The sequence below is a fragment of the Boleophthalmus pectinirostris genome, unplaced genomic scaffold, assembly GCF_026225935.1.
Source record: "Boleophthalmus pectinirostris isolate CB_2022bp ecotype Guang Dong unplaced genomic scaffold, ASM2622593v1 HiC_scaffold_6, whole genome shotgun sequence".
NCBI classification, from domain to species: Eukaryota; Metazoa; Chordata; class Actinopteri; order Gobiiformes; family Gobiidae; genus Boleophthalmus; species Boleophthalmus pectinirostris.
In genome coordinates this window covers 16,706,484-16,730,981 of record NW_026571447.1, presented here as the reverse complement: position 1 = coordinate 16,730,981, position 24,498 = coordinate 16,706,484, and the positions used below count along the sequence as shown (strand labels likewise).

Below are 24,498 nucleotides of genomic sequence, written 5' to 3'. Positions count from 1 at the left end.
TCATTTGTTTTGTCAGCAGTCTCTTAGTTTGCTTTGGCATCACTGCTGAAGGGATCGCATATTTGAAACTATCTGACCTCAATTTTTAATGGTCCCCAGCTAAATATATTCTGCAGGAATAAAATCAAAACCCAAATGACTGTCAATAATATACAGTACTTCTATTAATTTAAATAATTTGGATCACATAAAATACATATTTTTTTACAGTTTGAAATTAGTTTATAAATGTTGCACATTATTATTAACATTACTAATATTCAAATTGTTATCTACTGTACAAAACTTGAATGCATGTCAAAGATAGTCATGGCCCGCTCAAGGAAGAATGGAAACTTAAATACATTGTTTCTGGTATGATTTGTACTAATGCAGCATTTGCTCAAGATACACTACATTTCGTCCTTGCAGGCGTTGCATTTGCATAAATCTTTATAAAAGCAAAATTATACGGTATCTTACACAGTAAATTCTGTATATTTTAGACGTGGTTAACCAACGGGCTCAATAACCAGCCTTGGACTTCTGTGTCAAACCAAGCCAGGTTCTACATTACTTTTTATTTCTCTGTGTTCAAAAGCGTGTGAGCGTTGAAAATGAATGCTAAATCCCTCCTCCGAGCCAACACCAATAAGAACGCCGTGCGCTTTTCGGAGTCGCCTCCCCCTGTGCTCTCTCGTGCCTCCGCAGCGGTGGGCCCCCTTCTGTCCCAGTCAGCATCACCTACTGTCGGACCTACAGCACCGGGCTTCGCACAGAACCGACCTGGGACTATGTTGCTACAAAAATGGGTACAGTAAGACTTTATTTGAACGCTGTAGTTAACGACCGTGTGAATTTTTTTCGTGCGTAATTCATGCGTAAAAGTAACTTATTTGGTTCTTATTCATTCTTGGGCGGTTTTAATGTTAACCGTAATGCTTTATTTTCCGGATATACCCGCCCTCCTTCCTTACCCTGCTGCTGTGCATTTGCAGAACAATTGTGGATTCATTTGAAGCTGCAACGATTCGTCAAAGTCAGCGATTGTTATGCGCTCGCGGGTGGTCTCTTGTCGCTTTGAACTACACATGTACCGACACTAACGTAATTTACAAAGACAAAAACTTTCTTTAAGTTACAATTATCGCATCCATAGACCATAATAAACGTTCTAAGATACACTATATTATGCTATTAATAATCACGTGATCTTTCCTCCTTTTGGGATATTTTCCAGCTCATATGGATCCTGTCTGTCGTTTGCGGCTCTGAAGTTACATTGGGATTTGTGTATGACCGGCCCAGACGCTCAGGAGAGGACTGTGAGTACAGCAGTGAACTTAATTGGCTACTGATAAAAAACTGTCCCCAAATAACTTGACCTCAAAGCACCTTAGCGCCATAAAGTGTACTTGGAAACACACTTAGCAACCAGCTGCGTCTCCAGCTGTTTCTGGCTTTCATGTTCTTGCCATTTTGTAACAGCGTGGTGTATTTACAAGATTAGAGAGCTGGTTTCTGTTTCTTTTCTCATTTTAAGTATTTCAGGATTATTTATGAGCTACTAGTATGTCATATTGCAAGCAACATAACCCAGTTGGGCTGTCTAACTACATTAGGCCTATGTTTTTACAGCATTTCTTCTATTCACATTCACACAATCTTTCTGTCTCAATCTTGTAACAGATTTATTATTCTGGCATTGTGAGCCCCCCACATTTGAACCATATTTTTGTGAGTTAGTTACAAGGTTCTTCCCAGTAATCCACACTGGAGTCATGTAACTGTGGAAACAAAGGCGTGTTTTTACAATTTACCACAATAACAGTCCAGTGTCAGTCACGTTCTTCAGCAAGTGCATATTTTAACATTTTTGACACACTTGTATCAGTGATGTCAAGCGTGCTGTGAGTTTAGTTTTGCAGCCTGTGTGTGTAAAAACAATAGTCTTAGATGTGACTGCAAAAGCAATTTGCCAACTGCCACATCAAGACATTCATTACCATTATAAAGGCCATTTTAAGGTTCTGTATGGTATTTTAAGCTAAATTTATAGAGCTGTTAGACCATACCAGAACTTTGAAGGTGCATATAATTTGTTTCGATGGATATGTCATTGCTCTGCCCGTAATGTTCCACACTATGACATTAAACTGCTCTACTTCATATTTATATATATTTATTCAGTTACAAGTGGTTTTATTGCTCAAAAATACCTAGACAAATAGCCATTCTGACTGTGAGTTGGGGTTGCCTTTCCTTAGAGCTGACCTGTAACTTGGTCTGGTTTGATAGAAAGGTTTAATACTAGACTGTGAAGCATTCTAGACAAAGCAATAACATCTCCATGGAGACAAGCATTTGACAGACCCTCCACCAGAAAAGTTACACAGTGCACCTTTAACTTACAGGTTTAAGGTAGTCTTGGCATCTATATTTTGCAAGGTTGCATAGATGCCTTGGCAGTGGTCTGTGCTCTAACGACTGGAAAAAGAAATCTATATTAGGCTTCTTTTGCATCAGTAAAGAGTATGCAATAGTAGCAATACATTTATAAATTGTATTGTCAAAATGTGATGTAAAATTCTTCAAAATCCCTGCTCTAAATTAAAAAAAATAAACATTTAACTCTGCTGTTGAAAGTGCTAGTGCGTCTTATTATTGACTCAAGGCAGAGAAGCAGTGAAAATTCAGTCTCTCTTCCAATCAGAAGCACCCAGCCACAGTGACTTGTTGTACCCCCCTCCCCTCCTCTTCTCCTCTAGCTCAAACTCATTTCAAATGCGCTGGCAGCTTCTTCACATAGAAAATAAGCCTAGCATATAAACTAGCAAATTCACTAGCAAACCATGTGGAAACTCACATCTCATCTAATTACAGCTAACTTGTGTTTTGGTGAGCAATTTTCAACAGCGATTTTGGACGTGTCTCTTTGGTTGAAGTCGCTGTGATTGATTGCACCTGAAGCTCACACGGGGTTAAAATTTGCTCAAAAAATCGACACTTGTTTTTTGGCTAGAGCGCTAGATGTGGAGCACTGCTGAAGGCATGTCCTACACATAGTTGGCCAAGATACATCCATGCTGATCCAAAATACACTTAGCCATCACTGCAGCCAGAGAGCGGAGGAGGACCACAGAGAACATGCATGCTGTAAATGCGAGCAGCTTTCACACATTATAGTTATATTTAGTCTTTTTTATTCCAGACTACCTTTTAAAGTAGGCCACAAATTATTGGTTTTCATTTGGCGTTTCTTTCCGGAAAGAATTCAGCTAATGGAATAACATATATCAAAAATTGTCATCATATTTGTTAGCATTTATAGTAATGCCAAGTTATGACTCACATTAAGTCAATAAAGCCTACAACTTTGCTGGCTATGTTGCTGTACTGTACAAAGTGAAATTGTGAAATCTGTACAGAGTGACTGTTTTATAATTATATAAACAGCAATATGATTTCTAATTGAAACTGAAGTTTTCTAGCCTCAAATACAGTTTACATTGTCTGCTCTCCAAATAGTACTTGAATAGAAAATGTACTGTATTTGAATTTGTAATTAACTAAAAACCCCGATAATATACTATAGTATGGCTTGTTACTCGTAAATGGTCACATTTTTATACAGCCTTTTTCCACCTTCAAGGCACTCAAAGAGCTTTACATCAAGAAACCACTCACCCATCCCCACATACATTCATACACTAGTGGGCACTAGGGGCAAGGTGGGTTAAGTGTGTTGCCCAAGGACACAACAACAGCATTCATCTGTGGAATCTCACCGCCAGCCTATGAATCAGTGGAACTGACCGCTCAATCAATGAGCGGGATTTGAACCGCAAACCTTTGCATCAGTGGACAAACGCTCAGCGAACTAAGCCACTGTCACCCCTTCTTGATATATTTTTACAAACTACTAATTAACTTGAACTGCTTTAAAAGTTAACATGATCCATGTTTTATTTACCGCAATTTAAACTCCTTCTTAATAGCTCATTTCTCCTTAAATGTTTAAATTATCACGCCCATTGCATAACCTGTGTTGATACTCATAGCAAATCACAACCCACACCCAGAGCGACTCTCAGGCCTATAACTCTTCTGCAAAAGACCTCATTGATGCTTGGTGACGTTTTGACACGCACTGTTCTACCCGCTGTGGCAGTGGGCTTTGCAGCATAAATAATATTAAAGAGCCCACACCTCAGTGCCTTCATATAGACCTGCATATGTGTCCACACAGGAACTGCTGGCATCCTCTGGTTTTCTCAAGCTGTTTTTTTTTTTCTGCCAGTTGGTTGGACAAGGACTGTGTTGTAGTGAAAAGTTCAGTCCGTCTCGTGCTCAGATGTGCAGGATGTCTTCAGTTAAAGCCAGGCCCTGGCCTTCGCACACTTGGGGGACTGAGCCAGAATGGGGCTGTGTCCGTCTCCTTCTCCTCCGTAGGGACAAAAGAGCCATAGTTGTGTTTTGGTGTAACCTGAGCGTCCCTGGTGAGTGAACATTAGCACGAGAAGATCCCACCCGCAGATTTGGGTTTGGGTTTGTTACGCTTATTAACAGCTCACCGGCTCATACTGTAGATCAGATTGCTCTCGTTTTGTGCAATCTGCCCACCACAAAGCCAGACTGTGTTGGCAATCTGCTTTTGCATTGGGTTAGGGTAATACTTTCATTTCCTTTGAGAAACCCAGTCCAGTGACTACATTTACTACTTTTACTTTTGATATTATTATTGCCCCAATGGTTGAAATGGCACAATGTCTTCACAGGTACTGTTCATGATTAGTAATCATTGCCAGATGGAGTTTGTTGGCATGCCAAAATCGGGCTTGTCTATGAATAGTACATATTTTAGTCTAGAAGATTTTTCTTTTAGTACAGTTTATAAGGGAGAAAGTTATTTAGTTGAGGGAGGTGTCTCCAGTGGTAGTGCAATTCTTCACTATGTCCTTGGGAAAACACTTCACCTTATCTCTTTATAGTGGCTATATTTCTTTGGGGAAAGACAATTTTTGTTTAGAAGTTTCTTTATGGATGCCTTAGATATAATTCCGACTAATTTGAAGAAATTAGAATAAAAACTGAATTGCCAGCAACATTGTAAACATACATTTCAAATTAGTTTCAGTTTTTGCACTGTTTTTACTGTCTACTATATTCTAAATTACAGGTGAACATCTTTAAAAAAAAATCTACATAAAAAGACGGTGTGTGAATTTCCACGCTTTTTTGTAATGCTCACTCTAATTGCAACTGTCCCACAGCCCGCACATCTCCCTATAACCCCTCCTCTGGCTCCTGTAAGAACCGCTGTTTTGAGCTGGTGGAGTTGGACCCTCCAAACTGTCGCTGTGATAACCTCTGTAAGACCTACCACAGCTGCTGCTCTGACTTTGACCAGCTCTGCCTCAGAACAGGTGAGAAACACCACCAGCTATGAGCTCATTTTGATCTTTTGTCCTGCCTTCACTCTAACAAAGACTTTATCATATGTACACTGTCATACACCAGTGTACATGGAAAATGAAGGGAAGGTGTCTTGCTCACGGACACAACAACAGTGTGCATAGAGCAGTGTTTCTCAAACTGTAGTATGTGTATTAGTGGTTGTACTTGAAGAGCTCTTCAGTTTGTGGGTTTGCCCAATTTATTCATTTTATCAACTTTTTGTCCGTTGGTTAATAATCTCGTTTATAACTACTCAAAATGATGTAGTCCACTTTTAGTCCTGGTTTAGCCCTAGTTTAGACCTGAAGTAGTCCTATTGCAGAGCTGATTTAGATCTGATGGTGCTCTGAAAACCAAATCTGTTCTTTGATTGTATCTGGGGTGAAAATGTTGAGAGCCACTGCCGCCCTACTGCCGTACGAGGTATTCCCAGTGGTCTCCTATCCAATTTCAGCTCCTGAATCTTTAATATATATTTGGAGCTCCTGCACACATTATTACAGTATGCTGTTTCCTTCTCAATCTACTTGTACAGTATAAAATTGTTTTTCATAAGCTTTTTATTATTTTTCTACATTTTCACCACTGCATCTCCTTGTACCCCAGTGTTGGTCTGTCAGCACTTGCCTCCTGCTATTCCCAGTGTTGGTGGTCTGAGCCTGGTGGTCTATGGCTTACCACTGCTTTGCCACTCTCTCTCCCCTCTCCCCAAAAACCATGTTAGATCCATATTTGGTTTTACCCTGACACTGTATCTTGGGCAGTGATCTCAAATGACCTTTTTGAATAAACGTTTTACCATATACCAGATATAATCGTTTATTCCCACAGTGCAGCCTAGCAAGTGGTCCACTGGAGATGCCAAACCACTAACATTAAAATATCACATCTAATTTATGTGCATGCGGCTGTGCTCTTAGAAAAATGATCCAGTTGACATGAATTCGGGAATACAATACATCTTGACTGTGGATGTTTGTGGTTGTTAATATTTATTTATTGAACTTGATGACATTTTACAGAGGGAGGATACGAGTGCAGTAAAGACCGCTGTGGGGAGATGCGTAATGAACATCACGCCTGCCATTGCTCAGATGACTGTTTGGCCAAAGGAGACTGCTGTACCAACTACAAAGCCCTGTGCAGAGGTCAGCTACTGTTCAGTTTTTATCATTACACTGACTGTTTGAAAGATATCTGAATACTGTGCATTGATACTTTGCAGTGACATCCCTATGGGGGTGCTCTACATGCATCTCGAATAGTTAGTAAAGTTATCATGGTGACACAATGCACACGTTAGCAAAAACAAAAACAAGTTTTAAAGGTGCACTGTGTAACTTTTCTGGTGGAGGGTCCGTCAAATGCTTTTTTCCATGGAGATGATGATCCTGTTGGCCAAACCAGACCAAACTGCAGGTCAGATCTGTGTAGATGCAACCCCGCTCACAATCAAAATGCCTGTTTTTCTATGTGTTTTTGAGCTATAAAACCACCTGCAATATAATAAATGAAAGATAGAGCAGTTTTATGTCATACTGTGAAACATTCTAGGCTGAGCATTGACATATCTATGAAAACAAGCAGGTGAACCTCAACCAAAAGTTTCACAGTGCACCTTTAAAATTGTCTGGGGAAAAAAAATACAAAATGGGCTTCAAAAACACATTTCCAGGCCCATGGTCCTGTTTAGGTGATTTTCAACAAAAAAGGTGAGAGTGACTAACTGAAAAACTGTTGCGACTTTAATATTTAACAGCACAAATCGGCTTACCTTTTGTAGTTCAAGCTAAGTCAGTTCTTTGTGGTCAGACTGTATTATAATAAAGCTCAGATTAAAGTCTAATAAAGCCTCAGACAGAGCAGAACCTACATTTAGCATCACACCCCTACAGAATGTTGAAGATATCAGCTGCAAAAAATCGATACAGAACTGCAATTGCTTGGATATATTTGTCTCTGTAAATGTGTAAATTAGGTTACTTATGTATCCATGCAAAGTAATTTTAGATCAATATTGGGATTTAAAATGTTCAGAATTTAAAATAATAATGCACAGTTGTCATAGATTATAACTATATAGCACACAAAATCATAAATTGTCTTTTGTGTGCTATATAGTTATACGCTAAATTGAATCTTGAGCTTTATGTCATGCTGTATGTTGTAACCTCATCAGAATCTTACCTGGAGTTGTGTTTTGTTTCATTCACACATGTTTGAGTATTTCTTTATTATCAGTCTGTCTTAATAGAGATAAATTACTCTCTTAGTTTAACAGATGAGTAAACTTATACACATTTACTTATTACAGCTTATTTGGTATCAGTTAGACATAGATTTAGACTTAGACAAACTTTATTGATCAACAAGGGAAATTACTTGGACACAGACACAGCTCATATATCACAATATATTATAATTAGTTGACTTAATAATTTAAAAAATAAAAATAAAATTATGCAATTCTTTATTCATGCAGGGGTAGTCCATAGTAGCAAAGGTGTCTATGACCATTCTATAGTACAGTAATTTCAACAAGACTTTAGGATGCATTCGCACTTGTGCTGGTTACGTCCTGGTTTGAGCCCAGTTTTGTCCAATATTTCAAAGTAATGGTAAATTTGCACTGTTTCCATGGTTTTAAACTATTGAAAACTAATCATAAAAGTGCTCTTAATGTCACCTTTAAACAGGAAATTGAAACCCATGAATATGCTTGGTTTGGTCTTGTTCTAGCCCTGGTTTAATCCAGATTTACATAGTGCCAGTATAAATCCCAGTTTAGTCCCAGTTTAGATGTTGGGGTATGTGTAAATGTTGCAATTATTAACCCCCATCCAAAAATGTTCTCACTACTGAAGGAACGCTGATCTGAAAGCTTGTTTTATACTACCATGAGCAGAGGAGTTTGCATCAAAATCTTACTCCTGTCCTAAACTTTTCAAACACATTTGTTTACCACTACTTTGTTTGACTTTTTCTTATCATAATATGTTCTGTCATCATACATGTAGCCAATCTCTGAACATTTTTTATATTATAGTCCATAATTGCACTCTGTAGGCCAACCATAGTTTTGATAATCTTTCAACTTCATTTTAGGAGACACATCATGGCTACAGGATGACTGTGAAGAGATCAAGAGTCCTGAATGTCCAGCTGGGTACGATCACGTTTGGCAAGTTACAAATGACACATGTTTATATGAGCGTTTGTAATTGCGTTTATTTGAGCAGGTTTGCGCGTCCACCTCTGATTATGCTGTCAGTGGACGGATTCAGAGCCTCATACATGAAGAGAGGAAGCGCCGTCATACCCAACATCGAGAAACTGAGTAAAAACACATTACAGATTGACATTATTGTTAATTTGACATTTATAATAGCTCTAAATACACTGTTTTTTTCCAGGGACTTGTGGAACCCATGCCCCTTACATGAGACCAGTTTACCCGACCAAGACCTTCCCAAACCTTTACTCTCTAGCCACTGTAAGTCAATGCATTTTATTAACAGCATATTTTCAGTTGTTTATAGATGAGAAATACCTAGGGTTAAACAAGGACTTCAGCACAAAAATGTCCTACCATATGATTCATAGTGGTCACTCAGTGCAACTAATAATGCATTTTGTATCAAGAAGCTCCAACGCACTGCACACATTTTGGAAGATTCATATGAAAAAAAATATATAATTTGAGTCCCTTTAGATGATAAAATAGTCTGATTTTAAGTTGTATTAAAACAATGTTCTTTCTCTTTCTAGGGTCTGTATCCAGAGTCCCACGGTATAGTTGGTAACTCCATGTACGACCCTGTGTTTGATGCCACTTTCACTCTGAGGAGCCGAGAGAAGCTCAATCATCGCTGGTGGGGAGGGCAGCCTGTGAGTACATTTGATAGGTATTGTTAATAGACTACTACCAAGTATTAATAATCAACTTTGTTATTTAAAGAGGATGTACTATATACTAACTTTATATACATCTCATTTGTCTAGAGATGTATTTAGAGTTATATGTGTATGTCACGTAATTGTTATTCTTGAGCATTAAAGGTGCCATTGGTGTAGGTGGGAATCAGTGCTGCAGTTTTCAGCCATTGTTTCATTTTATGTCATTTTTGATCAATATTGGGATTTAAAATGTTTAAACTATTAATTAAATATATAAACAGTCTAAAATATTGATCCACTCTTGTCAGATTATAACTATATTGCAGACAAAAGCATAATTTGTCTTTTTTAAAGGTCCTATGTTACACAAAATTGACTCTTGAGCTTTAAGCCATGTTAGATTGTTATCACCTCAAAAACATACTGGAGCTGTGTTTTGTTTCATCCACACATATTTGAGTAATCCTTTATTATTAGTCTGTCTTCATCCACAAAGCTCAAAATGCTCTGCTCCACCTTGTGATGTCATGAAGCTGTAGTTTTAAAGGTACCCATGGCAATTCTATGGCTGAAATTATCTAAATGATTCTAGTGATTAATATACAGTAAATAAATAATAACTACGTGGGGTTTGCTTGTTAAACGTGTGTGAATGAACACAACTATGCTTTTGATGAGGAAGCGACAATTATGCCAATTTTTATGTCGAGAGCAATGATTATAACCTACATCCAAAAAATTGAAAAATGGGCCCTTTAAATGTAATTGTATGTTCTTAAAGTTTGGGTTCATATTTAAACCAAGAAATTCTGGCTGGGCATCTATTTTCTGTAAACGTATCCCATAATACTCAATATTAATCATCTCTGGTGCTTAATATATTAGCGTGGGAACTGGGAACTTAAATAGAGCTTTTGCTGATTTACATTCGCTGTAACCAAAACGACTCATTTGGAGCTTGTCTTTCACCCAGTCCAGTCTTTTCCCACACACCCACACAAACCTGGTTTACTGTACTCCACAACCTCTCTGGCTTTCCCACACTTACAGTAATATTTGGTAGAATGAGAAGTTACAATTGTATATCTGTACGAGTTGTGTTTGATAAAGTTATTTTGTTTTGTTTTAGATCTGGATAACCGCGCTCAAGCAAGGAGTGAAGGCTGCGAGCTTCTTCTGGCCGGTGTAAGTCAGAGTTTCTTTCTTTGAGTTGCTGGAACTCCTACTGACAATATTTAAAATTAACCAAAATAATAGTGATTTACAAATACTATCAAATACGAAAACCACCTGCTCCATTTGACTCAATCCTGGGTATCCACTTCTCAAGCCAACTCACTTCATGCTCCCTTAACTGCATCCATAGTTCTTCTCTTCCAATATATAATACATTTTGAAATATGCTATATTATTAGAAAAAATAAAAAAGAAAAGATATAGATGACAATTGATAATATTGAATTGCCATTATGCCACTGACATGATAACCCTAAAGCAGGATTTTCCCCCTGCACACTATTAGAATGTTTCAATATTGATATTTTGACGTTCTACGTGTATCTTTAATGGAGGAATGTTTAGGAGTTACCATGGTGACACAAAGCACACATTGGCACACAATTTTGACCAGAAAAGAACTGATTTAGCTGGAACTGCAACAGGTAAGATGATTTGTGCTGTAAAACAAATCTCTCACATAGCATTAAAGTCACAAGCCAGGTAGCATCAGCCAACAGTTTTTCAGTTAGTCACACTCACCAACACCTACGCAGTGCACCTTTAGAATCTAATAAAACTTCAGACAGGGTAGAGCCTACAGTAAGCATCACACCCCCAAGGAATGAATATGTGCTATTCAGTCCACAGTTATGTCCAGCGCATTCTCCCATAAGGCCATGTTGTACCTATGGGCAGGTGTTTTCACTTACTTTTCCTTTGGGTCTTTGAGTCTGTGTGTGGCCAGCCTTGGATTGATGGACTTGCTTAGCTGGATCACTTAGTATCAAACAGTGTGCTCTTAGAATGAACGTAACTTTGGCCGATCAACAAGCGTAAGAGAAAACACCTGTCTCACATTGATATTTTTATTAAGAATTCTTACGTGTATTTGAGCTGTAGTAAATAAAATAAGTTTCTGCTCTGTTGAACATCTATAAAATCAAAATGCACAATTTCTAACTTGAAAAATGACCAGAATCCAGTGAAGTGACAACAATAATAATATTTTGTTCTGAAACTGTGTGACTGGACCACCCTGTTGTACAAACGCACAAACCTTGTACCTAGTTTAAATGATTATTAATCCAATCATCGGTAATCATAGGCTTACAGTGCTGCACTTATATTCTTTGTTTTGATTGGTGTGAAACGGCTGACTTTGGCATCTCTCTTTCGATTTTGGAGGAATTACCGGCAAAGAAACAAAAAGCTCTCAGTTTATCAACAAAACCCACGGGAGCGGTAGTTTACTGACATATGCTGCAATGGTGGGAATAAGATTAGGTCATATTTAGAGAGAGTCTGCGGTCATATAGTACAATTGCTTGATGGTAAAAGTACGTGAACAGAATATGTGACCACACTTTATCCTTCAGTTGCCTTATGCTTGGTTTTTAGATCTAATGTAAGCGCCTGCAGATGTGCCAATGACTCTTCTGAACACTTATTAGCATTTTGAGTTCATGGTTACAAGAAAATGCAATTAACATATGTAAAATATAGTATAAAAGTATAGACAAGACATCATGATTGAAGTATGTTGTTGTTTCAGTAGACTAAAACATGGTTTAAGCTCTGCTGGATAGAATTATTGTGGCATAATTCATATGCAACCATAGAATGGTCACAGTTGCTCCTCTCTCTGTAACTGATGCTGTCAGGCTCCTCATTTTGATCTTAAAATGTTCATATTAACCTGCTCTACATGATCCTGGTGTTTTCATTTCACTATTAAGTAAATAAATTCCTATTCCTAATATGGAACCGGGTCCAAATTACTCATGTCAGCTTCATTTGACCAAAACAGCCAAACACTAAAAGTGGCATCACACTCCCTTAGTCCACTTCTTTTTCAGTCTATATCTGCACACAGGTTAGGTTCTTAAGATGTATTTTTCATTTGGAGAGTCACAACTGAAACTAACTTTTTTGAATAGTTTATTTGTATTTGAAATTTGTTATAACTTACTTGTATATGGAGATGAGATCAGCCCAATGGATTAACTCAGATTTTTAAAAGGATGTAAATGTAAAATTGCACAAATGAAATAAAATTTACTTAATATCATACCTTGGCACCATAAACACTTGGTCACATATAATATAATGTGCTAATGCTACAATTTATTCACCACATGAGTGCACAAACAAAGCTCTCTACCTGGCTGTAAATCGTCTGGTGTGGAAAGTTTTACAGTAGAACAAGTCCGATCATGTTCCCACGGAAACCTCTGGCCCCATCTGACACAGAGCACCCACATTTATCAGCAGCAGGGGCAAGAGCAGCAGCACAGAGGGTCTTTCTTTGATGGAGCCTGCTTCAGTTGTGTGCTGAGCGGCAGCGTGTGGCGTAGTGTTTTCTCTGCAGTTGGGCCTGTTTACTCTCCCCTGGACTCCAGTGTGAACTGGGGTCGCAGACGTGCCACTGCATTCAGCCTAAGTGCGGTTTGCTCTGCTTACCGTGCACTGGGCACCATGAGATAACATGTAAAGAGGTCTGAGGGGCAAATATGGCTGCTGTGAAAAGACTTCTGAAGGTACTTTTTATAGTTAGTTTGAGCTGATACCAATAGGTTGGGTTAAAGCCCCCATAGTTACGTCTCTAACAGTATGTCCCTTTTCACAGAGTACAGTTCTGGCCGATTTGATGATTTGTTTGACCATCTGATGTTTTTTGATCATGTGTTCAATCAGGTGATCTACTTAAAAATAATTATTTTCTCACCAGTTGATGAAGACAGATTTTATTTGAAACACGTTGGCATTGAATAATTCAAGCAACTACCAGACGAAAGATTTTTAATGCTCACTTTATTGTTGAAGAGCATCTGGTACCTGCACGATAACTACGATTCAGAAGGCACACCCAGCGCCCTTTCATCTCACAGTATTTCCCTTTCACTGTCAAACTGCAGATCTTTTTCAACTGGTTCTTTTTAGTCCCCAAAACGAACAGAGGTGACTTTTTTCACTTTGATAATAAAAAGTCATAGCATTATTCCACATAGGCAAATACAGAGTTGAAAGGACTGTAAACCACATTATTCTGCACACAAAAATATGTCAACATTTGTGGATTTTCAGTTTGTTCTTTCAAACTGCAAATTTCCTGTAATATAGCCTCCTGCTCTAAAATTATGACATCAAACCTTCAGCTACTTTTGATGCACCCATTTAATTAAGGTCCCATTGCATCGTCTGATCTTTTGGCCTAGTAATCTAGTTCAAACTTTTTTTTTATTGTGATCTTCAGTCTGTCACAATAATTACTATATCAACTTATTGTTCAATATATGAAAGCTGGAACAAGATATTTTGGGACTCAGTATTTGTCATGTGTACAACTTGGAAATATTGGAGCGGTTTTAGTCAGTTTAGAGGGCAGAATAACCATCATTTACAGAATATGACTATCCTGTTGTGTGTCAGTGGCATAAAATAGTTTCAGTAGTATTGTTTATTACAATATTCCTGCTTCAAAATGTGTTATCATGACAGGCCCAGCATGAAGGTGATCTAAAACAGACCATCTGCCCAGTTTGTGAACATTTTGGTCTAATCAAATTGAACAACTCACAAATTGGAGAAAGTTGAAAATGAGTTAAATGATGCATAAAGTGTGAACATGGACATAAGCAGTGTGCCGACATGGACCCACACCCCAACTCCTCGACTCCCACTGCCTCCCCGCGGGGCCTCGCTGCTGGGTCTGATGGTTGACAGCTGTGGGCCCAGTGACAGCCAGCAGCGTGGTTGGTGGCCGGATCATAACAGCAGTGCACAAGCAGCCTTTTGACGCCAAAGGACTTAAAAACCATGAGAGGGCTTTAACGTCTTTAAACCTGTTACTACTGTACACACAATTCCACTTTACAAGGCTCATAAAAATCAATTTGGTTAATGACCCCCTAATTTGTGAATAGGTAAGACTGCTTCTCAAAGTGTTGTGCGTGGGATTCTTCAAGTGCATTTTGTAGTTAGACAGAGATGGTCTAGTCTGGTATTGAAAATGTTGCTGATATTTGCCAATGATATTTTTGCACATCACTCAACAAAAATGAAGAAGAATCACAGTTAGGCTAAAATATGGTTGTATACACTATCATGCAACAAATTATTTAATATCCCATTCCCAGATGTTAATATTTGTACAACAGCAAAAAAGTAATTTGTGAACTTTTGTATAACTTAGCATAAATTTGTGGATTCAGAATCATAATATTTGTATTGGCACATATCAACCAGAAAAAAATTCACATCAGACCATCCCTTCTTCTAGTCTAGTCTAGTTTTTATTTGGATGTGATACTGGTTTAGACCGGGTTTAGTCCTACTGTTACTTAGAAAACTGAATGTTTACGATTCTTCTAGGTTAGACAGTTAGACAGTTATATGAACATGGTTGGCTCACTTGATATTTGCTGTGTTTCCAGGGGCATCCCGCTGGAGAGGAGGATTCTGACCATGCTGCAGTGGCTCCACCTCCCTGATGGGGAAAGGTAAACTCACTTCTCTCACATAGACTGCGTGACTCACTGCATTAAAAATGTTCCTACATTGGGTATGAATTATTTACCATAGTAGATTTGTACATACATTATATATAATACAGTTAAATATATACATGAAAATAATCACTCTCATAGAAAATAAACTGAATAAAATGACCTTGTTTTCTTCTGTTTTCATGTTTTAGGCCGTATGTTTACGCCATGCACTCTGAGCAGCCTGACACGTACGGACACAAAATGGGGCCATTGAGTGCTGATGTGGGTATCACATTTTACACTTAAAAATGTTTGGTAATCTTACTATATATAAATATTGTTACTCTTTTTTTGCAAAGAGTACTCTGGCATTATATTATGTTTTTGTCTTTATTTCAGTTGAGTAACCCTCTGAGAATGATTGACCGAGTTGTGGGTCAGCTCATGAATGGGCTCAAACAGATGAAACTGCATCGCTGCGTCAACATCATCCTGGTGGGAGACCATGGTACAGAGTTACTAACTGTGTCTTATCTGAAAAGAATACACATTTTGGTCTGTCTAGTCTAGTGCTCTGCTGATTCGGTAAATGTGACTGGATAGTGACATTCCCCCTAACTAAATGTTAAACTGTACATCTTTTTGTGATTATTTGCTCATTGCTACTTATTCATTTAGAAAAGAAATGTTGAAGTTCCAAGGATATTTTTTTCCTCTGATTGTTTTATAATCTATCTCTGCATAAGTTTTTCTTTCTCTCCCTACGTGTACTCAGGTATGGAGGAAGCCCACTGCGATCGCACAGAGTTCCTAAGTAATTACATGAATCACGTGGATGACATCATTCTCATCCCGGGGTCTTTGGGCCGTATACGCTCCAGACATCCCAACAATGTCAAGTGTAAGAACCCTCTTTTGACAATATCATATGAACATTTGTATCTTATTTTTCATCTCCATTAATTCAGTACTTCTACTGTTAATTAATTCTGTGCTTTACATATTTAACTTTTTTGAACCCATTAACCTTCAGCTTAACTTTATATATTCTCACTTTTTGTTCTGTTCTTTCTTTGACTGTACAAAAATTTACATTTCATAGTTTTTTATGCATTGAGCTTGTGACTATAGAGTTATGCAGTGTAGTACCTATATACTATACTACTACCTACTACTAGTGTTAGTACCACTAGTGCTCCTGACCAAAATAGCTCAAGATTTCAAGGAGTGTCACTGGGCCAAATTAGCAATATTCAATAACCTGACAAGCCAGAACACACTTTGACAAAACTTTACAAAGACGAGTGGATCTAGAACTGTACCTGTCTCCCTGATTTCAGAGGGTGGGACTGACAGATGGATTAACCAATCAGAGAGAGCATGGTCCGTTTGCATAAACACAAACATGGCAGTTTAAACTTAAAAAGGGGAAAAAACAACAGCAACAATACAGAGGACTGAGAAACAATACGGATTTTAAAAAATTTAATTAAATAAATTTATTTAATTTTATTTATTTTTTCCTGAATGTTATATGAATTTTGGAGAGATGTCTTCCACATTTGAGAAACATGCGATACAAATTAGCAGCTATAGTTGGACTCTCTCTTAAGTTATGAAGGTTTTTCATGCTCTTTCGTCCGGTTCCTGTCCCTTCTGGATTCAGACAGAATGTAAAAGGGACTGGCTGGTCTGACGAAATATGCAAGCCATTTTTGTTAATCCTTTTTGTTTTTCTGCAGATGACCCCAAGGCAATTGTGGCAAATCTAACCGTGAGTTTAATGCTTTAATCTAGTTCCCATCCTATTATATTCTTCTACCCATTTGAATCCTAAGTCCTGCATCCTAAGTGCATTTGCTTTTTTGCAGTGTAAGAAGGCCGAGCAGCACTTTAAGCCTTACTTAAAGCAGCACCTGCCTAAGAGACTGCACTACGCCAACAACCGCCGCATAGAAGACATTCATCTGCTGGTGGACAGGAAGTGGCATGTGGCCAGGTACCGAGCCAAAACTATGCATGTACAGTATATGTGTGTATGTATGTGCGGTATTGTGGACCCCAGGGTAAGGCATTAAGAAGGAATGTTATGGAAGGCCCACTATTCGCTCGGCTTGAAAGAATGTGCCCATATGGGATTCTGGCTTTGTTCGCTCTAATACATTTTAATATAATTTTAAAGATCCATTTTTATACTAGAAATGTTTTTATGCCAAAACAGACACTTATACTACGACAAGGTTTGGAGAAGCACAGATATGATACTGGTGTATAACAGTGGTATTGCACATCGGCGCCGATAGTGAACACTGGGATGAATGGGGTATCGAGTCAGTCGATATTGGTTCAGTCGACTCATTTTGGTCTATACATTGGTGTAATTAGATGATATACTGGTCAGTACGAGGTCAAACACCTATTGTTGAACTTGTATATTTTTTTTAACTGTTCCTTAGTTAGAAGGAAACACTTGAGTCTGCTGCTTTAGACTGAGAGAGAAGTTAAAATAACATTTGACCTAATGCAATCTAAAAATGCTATCAATTCAGCTAAATATAGGATTTGGTCAAAATGTACTGCTGGCTTCCACACGTGATGTTGTGAAATCTTTGCCCTAAATCTTTCCCAACACTCGTGCTGAAGTGTAAATGAGATGCTAACATTAGCGCTGACAGCTGTTTGATGTAGAGCAGTCAGAGGTCCTCAGCAGTGATTCAGTGACAAAGTAAACCATGAAGTCACCTGGACTCACAGTCAAAACAAACCTACTCCACTAACCATGTAGCTACACATGGCTTTAGCTGTTCAAGCCATGGGAGAGCTACAATCGCCAGTCTCTCAAGTTCACAAACATGTAGGCCTCAAAATGAAAGGCATCTTTGAGTGCGCTTTTCTGATGGACAGACTGGATAATTGTTGGCACCAGAGCTGTAAGAGGTGTCAAAATTTGCGCTGTATCTTGCTTTTACATTAGGCTAGTGGACAGTGAAATAAAACACTTTAGTTGGAGCAGCTAATTTACATTTTTAACATGCTTGCGGGTTGGCCCCCTGCACGTGCGTACACTCACACAGTGCAGACAGAGGGGCACACATCCACAAGTATCAGTGGAAGTAGTGTCTGAATGGACACTTAATAAAAAGTGGCTGTTTTTCAATTAGTTCTCAGTGGCTGAAGGAGAGTGAAGGAGCGGGTTGTCCACTAGCTGTAGAGTAAACACAGACAGAATCCTCCACTTCACTTTATCTGGAGTTTAGAGGGCCAACTGTCCACTCAGGGCGGAGGCTGTGATGCAATAAGAATCATTCAGATATCTCTGCGTGAAATTTGTGTAGTGGATTGAACTTGCTTAACTGTAGCTGTTAATTAAATTACATGTTTTGGATCAGACATGAAGGTGCCCTGACCCATTTGCAGTTCCAGACAGAATACTATGACTATTTGTTGAATATGCCTTCATACCATGTCTTTACAGGAGAGCCCCAGAAGTGAAGCGCCACTGTGGTTTCTTTGGTGATCATGGATACAACAAGATCAACAGTATGCAGGTACTGAGTGTTCTTAAGTCTTCAGTTTATCAATATTGAAGTTACTTGTTAATTATAGTAATTATTTATACAATTATTTGCTTTTTAGACAATTTTTTTGGGATATGGACCCACATTTAAATTCAGAACTAAAGTCCCAGTTTTTGAAAACATTGAGCTTTACAACGTCATGTGTGGTAAGTGTACCACTCTTTTGGTTTGTGGTTTGTTGATATAGAGCTTGGGAACAAATGTCAAAAACTGTATATTTATGGATGTTTACATCCATAGAGATACATTATCAAAAACAATGTGAAAAAATAAACAAAAGAGCTGTACAACAACATAATAAGCTGCTGAGTTACTACTGTTACCACAGTGTTGGTAGGGTGACCAGATTTTCAAAATAAAAAACTGGGACATCCCTGACTTGTGGTCGTTGGTAATAATAAAACTGTGAAACGAGTGCATAATTAAGGAAAATTGTTCTGCACTAATGTGAGTCAGTATAGTCTTTGTGTTTTGGTCATTTTTAAACAGCTTTTCTGTATTTTACATGTATGCTCCTCTTTACTGTTGGCAGGGATCAGATTGGTTAAAAAAATGGACATCTGTGACATTTCTTGTTTAAAACTTGGACAAATCAATGGTTTTAAATAAATCCACAGGGACAGGGGACACAGGGCTCAAAATTGGGACTGTCCTGGGTAAATAGAGACTTCTGGTCATCCTAAGTGTTAGAGTACTTTTGAATGGACGCTAAGTTTAGTTTAGCATCTTAAAATCTCCATTGTTCTAACTGCAAATTATATATGGTGAGCTATATAAGATTTCTAAGTGTACAGGAACAGCGCTATTTGGGTGCCTTTGTGGTTGTTTCTGTTTAGTTTAGTCCACAAAGACAACAAGCATTGCACCAGATTAAAACCAAGCAACACATTTCTATTCTATCTTTAACTCCAATGTTCTTTTCTACATTTTCATTTCTTTCACGTATTGCTCTTCCTCAGATTTACTAGGACTAAAGCCTGCCCCAAACAACGGCACCCATGGCAGCCTGAACCACCTGCTTCGGAGCCCCCCATTCAGGCCCCTGGTCCCGGAGGAGGTGTCTCGGCCCACTGCCTCTGGTCTGGTTCTGGGGGGGACAGACGATTTGGGCTGCAACTGCGACGAAAAGGTCAGCCCTGAAGACCGGCCGTCCAGGGAGCACCTGTCCCATACACATACACTAGTTTCTGCTAATGCTCATGAGGACATTATAGAGAAACTAAAGGTATCTGTGTGTCCCTGGTTTATTTCCACTCAACTTTAACTAAGAACTATAAGAGATAGGATTTCTGATTTTTATTAATACAGCATTTAAACAAGGGTGAAACGTTTAACAGGAAAATTATTTGGATGAAGTCTTGTGTTCAAAGATTATTTTTGGTGGTTGGTTTACAATTTCAGTTAGTTCCAGCTATAGGCATTGTTATATTATACATGCAGTGTGTTGTTAGCCATTGTTGATAACAGCGCTGTGGTAAAGTTTAATGTTTTACTGGTAGTAGTAGTAGTAGTAGTATTAGTATAGTGTGTGATGGTGGTGAAAGTTAGCTGTCATCTAGTCTGTCTGAAAAATGCTTTTTGATTTTGTACTGTGTCTGGCTGCTTCAATTTTGCTACAAATGTTGTTGAAATGTCTAGTCAGCATATTCTCCAGCAGCTTCCTGTATAAGTCCAGTTCGCCCTGGTCTCAGTACAGCGCCCTCTACAGTAATTACAGTCAAATGGGATTTATTTGACACCTGTCAGAGCCCCTTAGGAACAAAGACACAGCAGTATAACAGAGCTGTGCTAGTTCTGGATGTGAGCCAGTTCTGCACACTGCTCCTCTGTACACGGCTCTAACATGTGGTTCTGCTTTCACCCTTTAAGAACTCATGAGGGGGTAGCAGGGTATTAAGCATCAGGTTTAGTTTGGCTTTTGACAGAATTTATTTTACTGCACACAATATACTCAGAGTATAGTCAGAACAGCCCTGTTTAATTTGAAAGTGGGTAAAAGCATGTATTCCTTACATTCTTTTGGATTAGAATGAGTGAGACACACTCACATTATCAATAACAGCTTATTGCTTGGGTGTATTGTCCGTGTTTCATTGCAAATGAAAATGGAGCACCCTTGTAATGAACAGCCACTGTTTTGTGACCTAGTCAGAACTTCACTTAAAGTGAATGGATCTAAGTTTATTGGCTTGCTTCATTCAGTCTTCTATGCACACAAAAGCTTTGGCATGTCTTTGCTTTCTGCTGGAGTCTATTCACCTTTAACATAATCATATCAATAAGTTTCCAATACCTGTTGTCAAATTGTAATATTTGTCAACAGTTTTATTTACTGTCTGTTTATTTTCAATTGCAAAAAGTGAATAGACCTCAGCTTTGCTGTGCCATGTTTTGTTGATACATCTTGAATGTATTTCTGATTCCCATGTGGATCTCTGGCAAGAGATTGTTTGAATCTTCAATCTCTTTGCAGTTGCGTGTAAAAAGTAGAGGCCAGAGAGGTTTGAAAGTGACCCTTGTACGAGGCTATAACCTGGAGTCACTCTGGCTCTGTCTCTTACAGAACAAAGTGGAGGAGCTAAACCAACGCCTGCGGCAAGCTATGGACGGTCAGTCTCCTCTCTGCTGTAGATAGAAATATATAAACTACACTCTGAGTCAGTACAAAAGTCACCCAACCATTATGTTTTACTGTGTCCTACCTTGAGCTCTGCTGATACTGAGCCAATAGGAAATGCTCCTTAACTGTTTTTTGTGTGTGGATTTCAGACAGCAGAAATCTTCCCTTTGGTCGCCCTGCAGTTCTGTATCGAACCAAGTACTCCATCCTCCATCACAGTGACTACATCAGCGGATACAGCGAGTTCTTGTCTATGCCTCTTTGGACTTCATACACTGTTAGCAAACAGGTTAGTTGCCGTGTTTTTCAAACAAATAACTAAGATTCCTTTAAAAACACAATGCAACCCTGTGATACAGGATAATGGATTTTAATCATGATCCTTACACTTTGGTGATGTGTAATGCCCTCTACTGGCAAAAGTGTCATGCATTATAAATTGTTTATTGTTAGCATAAATATGCAAAAACAAACAGCTCAATTTAAAGTGCATTTTTCATTCTCAATGACTCCTGATTCTCCAGGTCGAGTTATACCCCCTCCCTGATGCCTTATCCAACTGTGTGCGGCCTGATACGAGGGTCCCCCCGGCCTACAGCCAGTCCTGCACCAACTACAGAGCAGACAAACAAATCACGTACGCCTTTGTCTATCCACCACGTAAGTCCATTAAAATTATGGAAATATGTTTACATAACTTCTGAATCTGTAATTTATAATTTTCTCCACAGAATTATCTTTACACATGGAGAAGAAATATGATGCAGTCCTCATCACTAACACTGTACCAATGTATCCTGCGTTTAAAAGTAAGTTACTCTTAACTGTTGTAGGATTAAAAATGACTGCATTACACCCTCGTCAATATGCGGTTTTGGGTAAATTATGTGTTGTTGATTCTTCTTCCAGGGATATGGAGTTACTTCCAGAGAGCGTTGGTGAAGAAGTTTGCCACTGAGAGAAATGGTGTCAACGTTCTCATTGGTCCAATATTTGATTATGACTTTGATGGGGTCAGGGACTCAACTGAAAGAATTAAAGAGTAAGAACTTTTTCATAGAAGCAAATCTATGCAGCTAATCCTAACTGTACAACGTTACTACTCTGTTTATTGCATATGTTCCTTTGCAGTTTGAATGACAGTGGAAGTGATGGGGTTATTGTTTGTTTATTTTGTGATTCAGGTTTATGACTGGAACAATCCCAGTGCCCACACATTACTTTATCGTGCTGAGCAGCTGTCTGGACTTCACGCAGCCTGCAGACTCCTGCACTGGTCCACTGAGCAGCGCTGCCTTCATCCTGCCACACAGGGCCAGCAACGATGAGACCTGCAATGTGAGTAATGGCCATTTAACATACTGTATTTTCCCCATGTAAATCTGAAGGAAATACTTCCTAATTACATGATAATCGAAATCTGATCATTAGTCACTGCTGTAAAGATTTTAATGTCAGTAAGTCAATTGCTCTTTCCAACTATACTATATATTTTTGGTTATTTCTAACAAAATAAATACAATTTAATAACTTTGAATAAATGTTCTCATTGTTAAAATATATACATATGAACATTTTGTGACTGTACTATTTTTTGGTCCATGTTATCACTGGTGTAAAGCTGGTTTGTATGGCTGTCACTTGATGCTTTTGCATACATAAATTTGCCAGCTCCTTGGGCACTTCCTAAAACTGGTTTAAGGAAATCTCCAAATCTTGATCTAGGCTTGCTAAGGACTACTTTAGATGGGTCCCCAGCCTCTGCAATAAAGTCACCCACTGCTTCTAGATGCAAAGGACTATTTACCCCACAGGGTCCAAAAGGACACCTTATACTTTAAACTTAATAAGAGTTAATGTAACTCTTTCCTTTCCCTGAAGAGCTCTGAGGAGGAGTCCCGGTGGGTGGAGGACCTGATGAAGATGCACACAGCTCGGGTCAGGGACGTGGAGCTCCTCACTGGTCTGGACTTGTACCGACGGACTAACCGACCGTACACTGAGATCCTCTCCCTCAAGACTTATATGCACACGTATGAGAGCGAAATCTAGTCCAGTCACAGTGTCTTTTGTCTTTACCGTGGTGGATTTATGTGGTACTAAAGAGGTGGTTTCATCTCCAACACACTGACTTTAAATGAATTTGCCCAACTGGGAACTTGAATTGTCCATGTGACGTGTTTTTAAATGTACTTTGTCATATTTGCTTCTTGGATACAATTTTAAAGACCACTAAACTACAGCATCACTCACTTTACTTACTGTCCATTAATGTCCATAAAATGTTTATGATCATTGCAAATTGCACTCATTTTAGTCAAGTCTTCTAATTAACAACAATTGAGCCTCTAGCTGCACATAACTGAATGCATTGTTGCTCCTTTGTACATAAAAAACATGGATATAGAAATAATATCTAATACATATTTTTATGCTATATTCTTACATGGGCTGTACTGTAAATACCAGAGATGCTTGTATTCCTGAAAAAATCCATATTGTTTATTTCGTCTTTCAACATGTGAAGTTTTTTAAGCTAAAAAATATAATTGAATATTTCTACCTATCTTTTTTATTCTCATAGTAGCTTACATACATGGTAATGACAATTAAAATTGCACTAAAAGGTAATGACATCATATCATTTTGTTTGCCAGTCTATATTACCCACTACCAGTGAGATGGTATGTTCAATGTGTAAAATATATTGTAATTGTGTGTGTGTTTGCGAATGAGTGATGTTTTGAGATTTTTTTGAATGTTTTGTGAATGATTTCTTGAATTTTTGTGCACCTGAGCAATAATGATAATAAATTTACCACCTGTGAGACTTTATTTATGCTTCATGTACATGTCATTACAATAAAGAAGTGTTTTCTTACAACTGTGTTTGACTTCTAAATAATGACTCCACATATCTAATATTAATCTACTGTAGGATTTTTTTGGTCATCCTTTTTTACATAATTATATGACACAATATAAGCTCAGAGCACTCTAGCTGCTTAGAATCTCATTGTAAAGTGATTTAAATCCTACAGTATCTTGTCTAATCATTTCTATTCTAATTTTAAAGATATTCCTAATATTAGTATAGGATTATTCTTTTGTCATCTAATTTTTACATATGTCATATGTATTTCAACAGTCAATCCTCCATCAGCTTTTCTGTTCTATTTTTAAAGCTATTCCTTTTACTAACACCAGAGAGCAGTATTTGTTTAGTCAAATGTAGAATAACTTATAAGATACGCCCAAAAGT

General features: G+C 38.2%; 1 protein-coding gene across 3 annotated transcripts; it reads left to right on the top strand.

The window, feature by feature from the left end:
* Nucleotides 1-291: 291 nt before the first annotated feature.
* Nucleotides 292-24,050, top strand: enpp2 (ectonucleotide pyrophosphatase/phosphodiesterase 2). 3 transcript variants are annotated; one of them, XM_020937331.2, is made up of 25 exons: nt 292-791; nt 1,220-1,304; nt 5,253-5,405; nt 6,459-6,584; nt 8,542-8,602; nt 8,676-8,773; nt 8,850-8,929; nt 9,205-9,324; nt 10,463-10,518; nt 14,985-15,050; nt 15,248-15,320; nt 15,438-15,546; nt 15,814-15,939; nt 16,781-16,812; nt 16,910-17,037; nt 18,514-18,586; nt 18,675-18,762; nt 19,576-19,745; nt 21,180-21,225; nt 21,386-21,525; nt 21,761-21,896; nt 21,968-22,045; nt 22,146-22,278; nt 22,421-22,574; nt 23,118-24,050. In XM_020937331.2, the coding sequence occupies exons 1-25, from the start codon at nt 597-599 to the stop codon at nt 23,286-23,288; spliced, it is 2,697 nt and encodes an 898-aa protein (XP_020792990.2). In that variant the 5' UTR covers nt 292-596; the 3' UTR covers nt 23,289-24,050. The 3 variants fall into 3 exon arrangements, with proteins under 3 accessions (XP_020792990.2, XP_020792989.2, XP_055020255.1); XM_020937330.2 differs by having other exon boundaries at nt 21,090-21,225; XM_055164280.1 differs by having other exon boundaries at nt 19,576-19,841.
* Nucleotides 24,051-24,498: the final 448 nt, after the last annotated feature.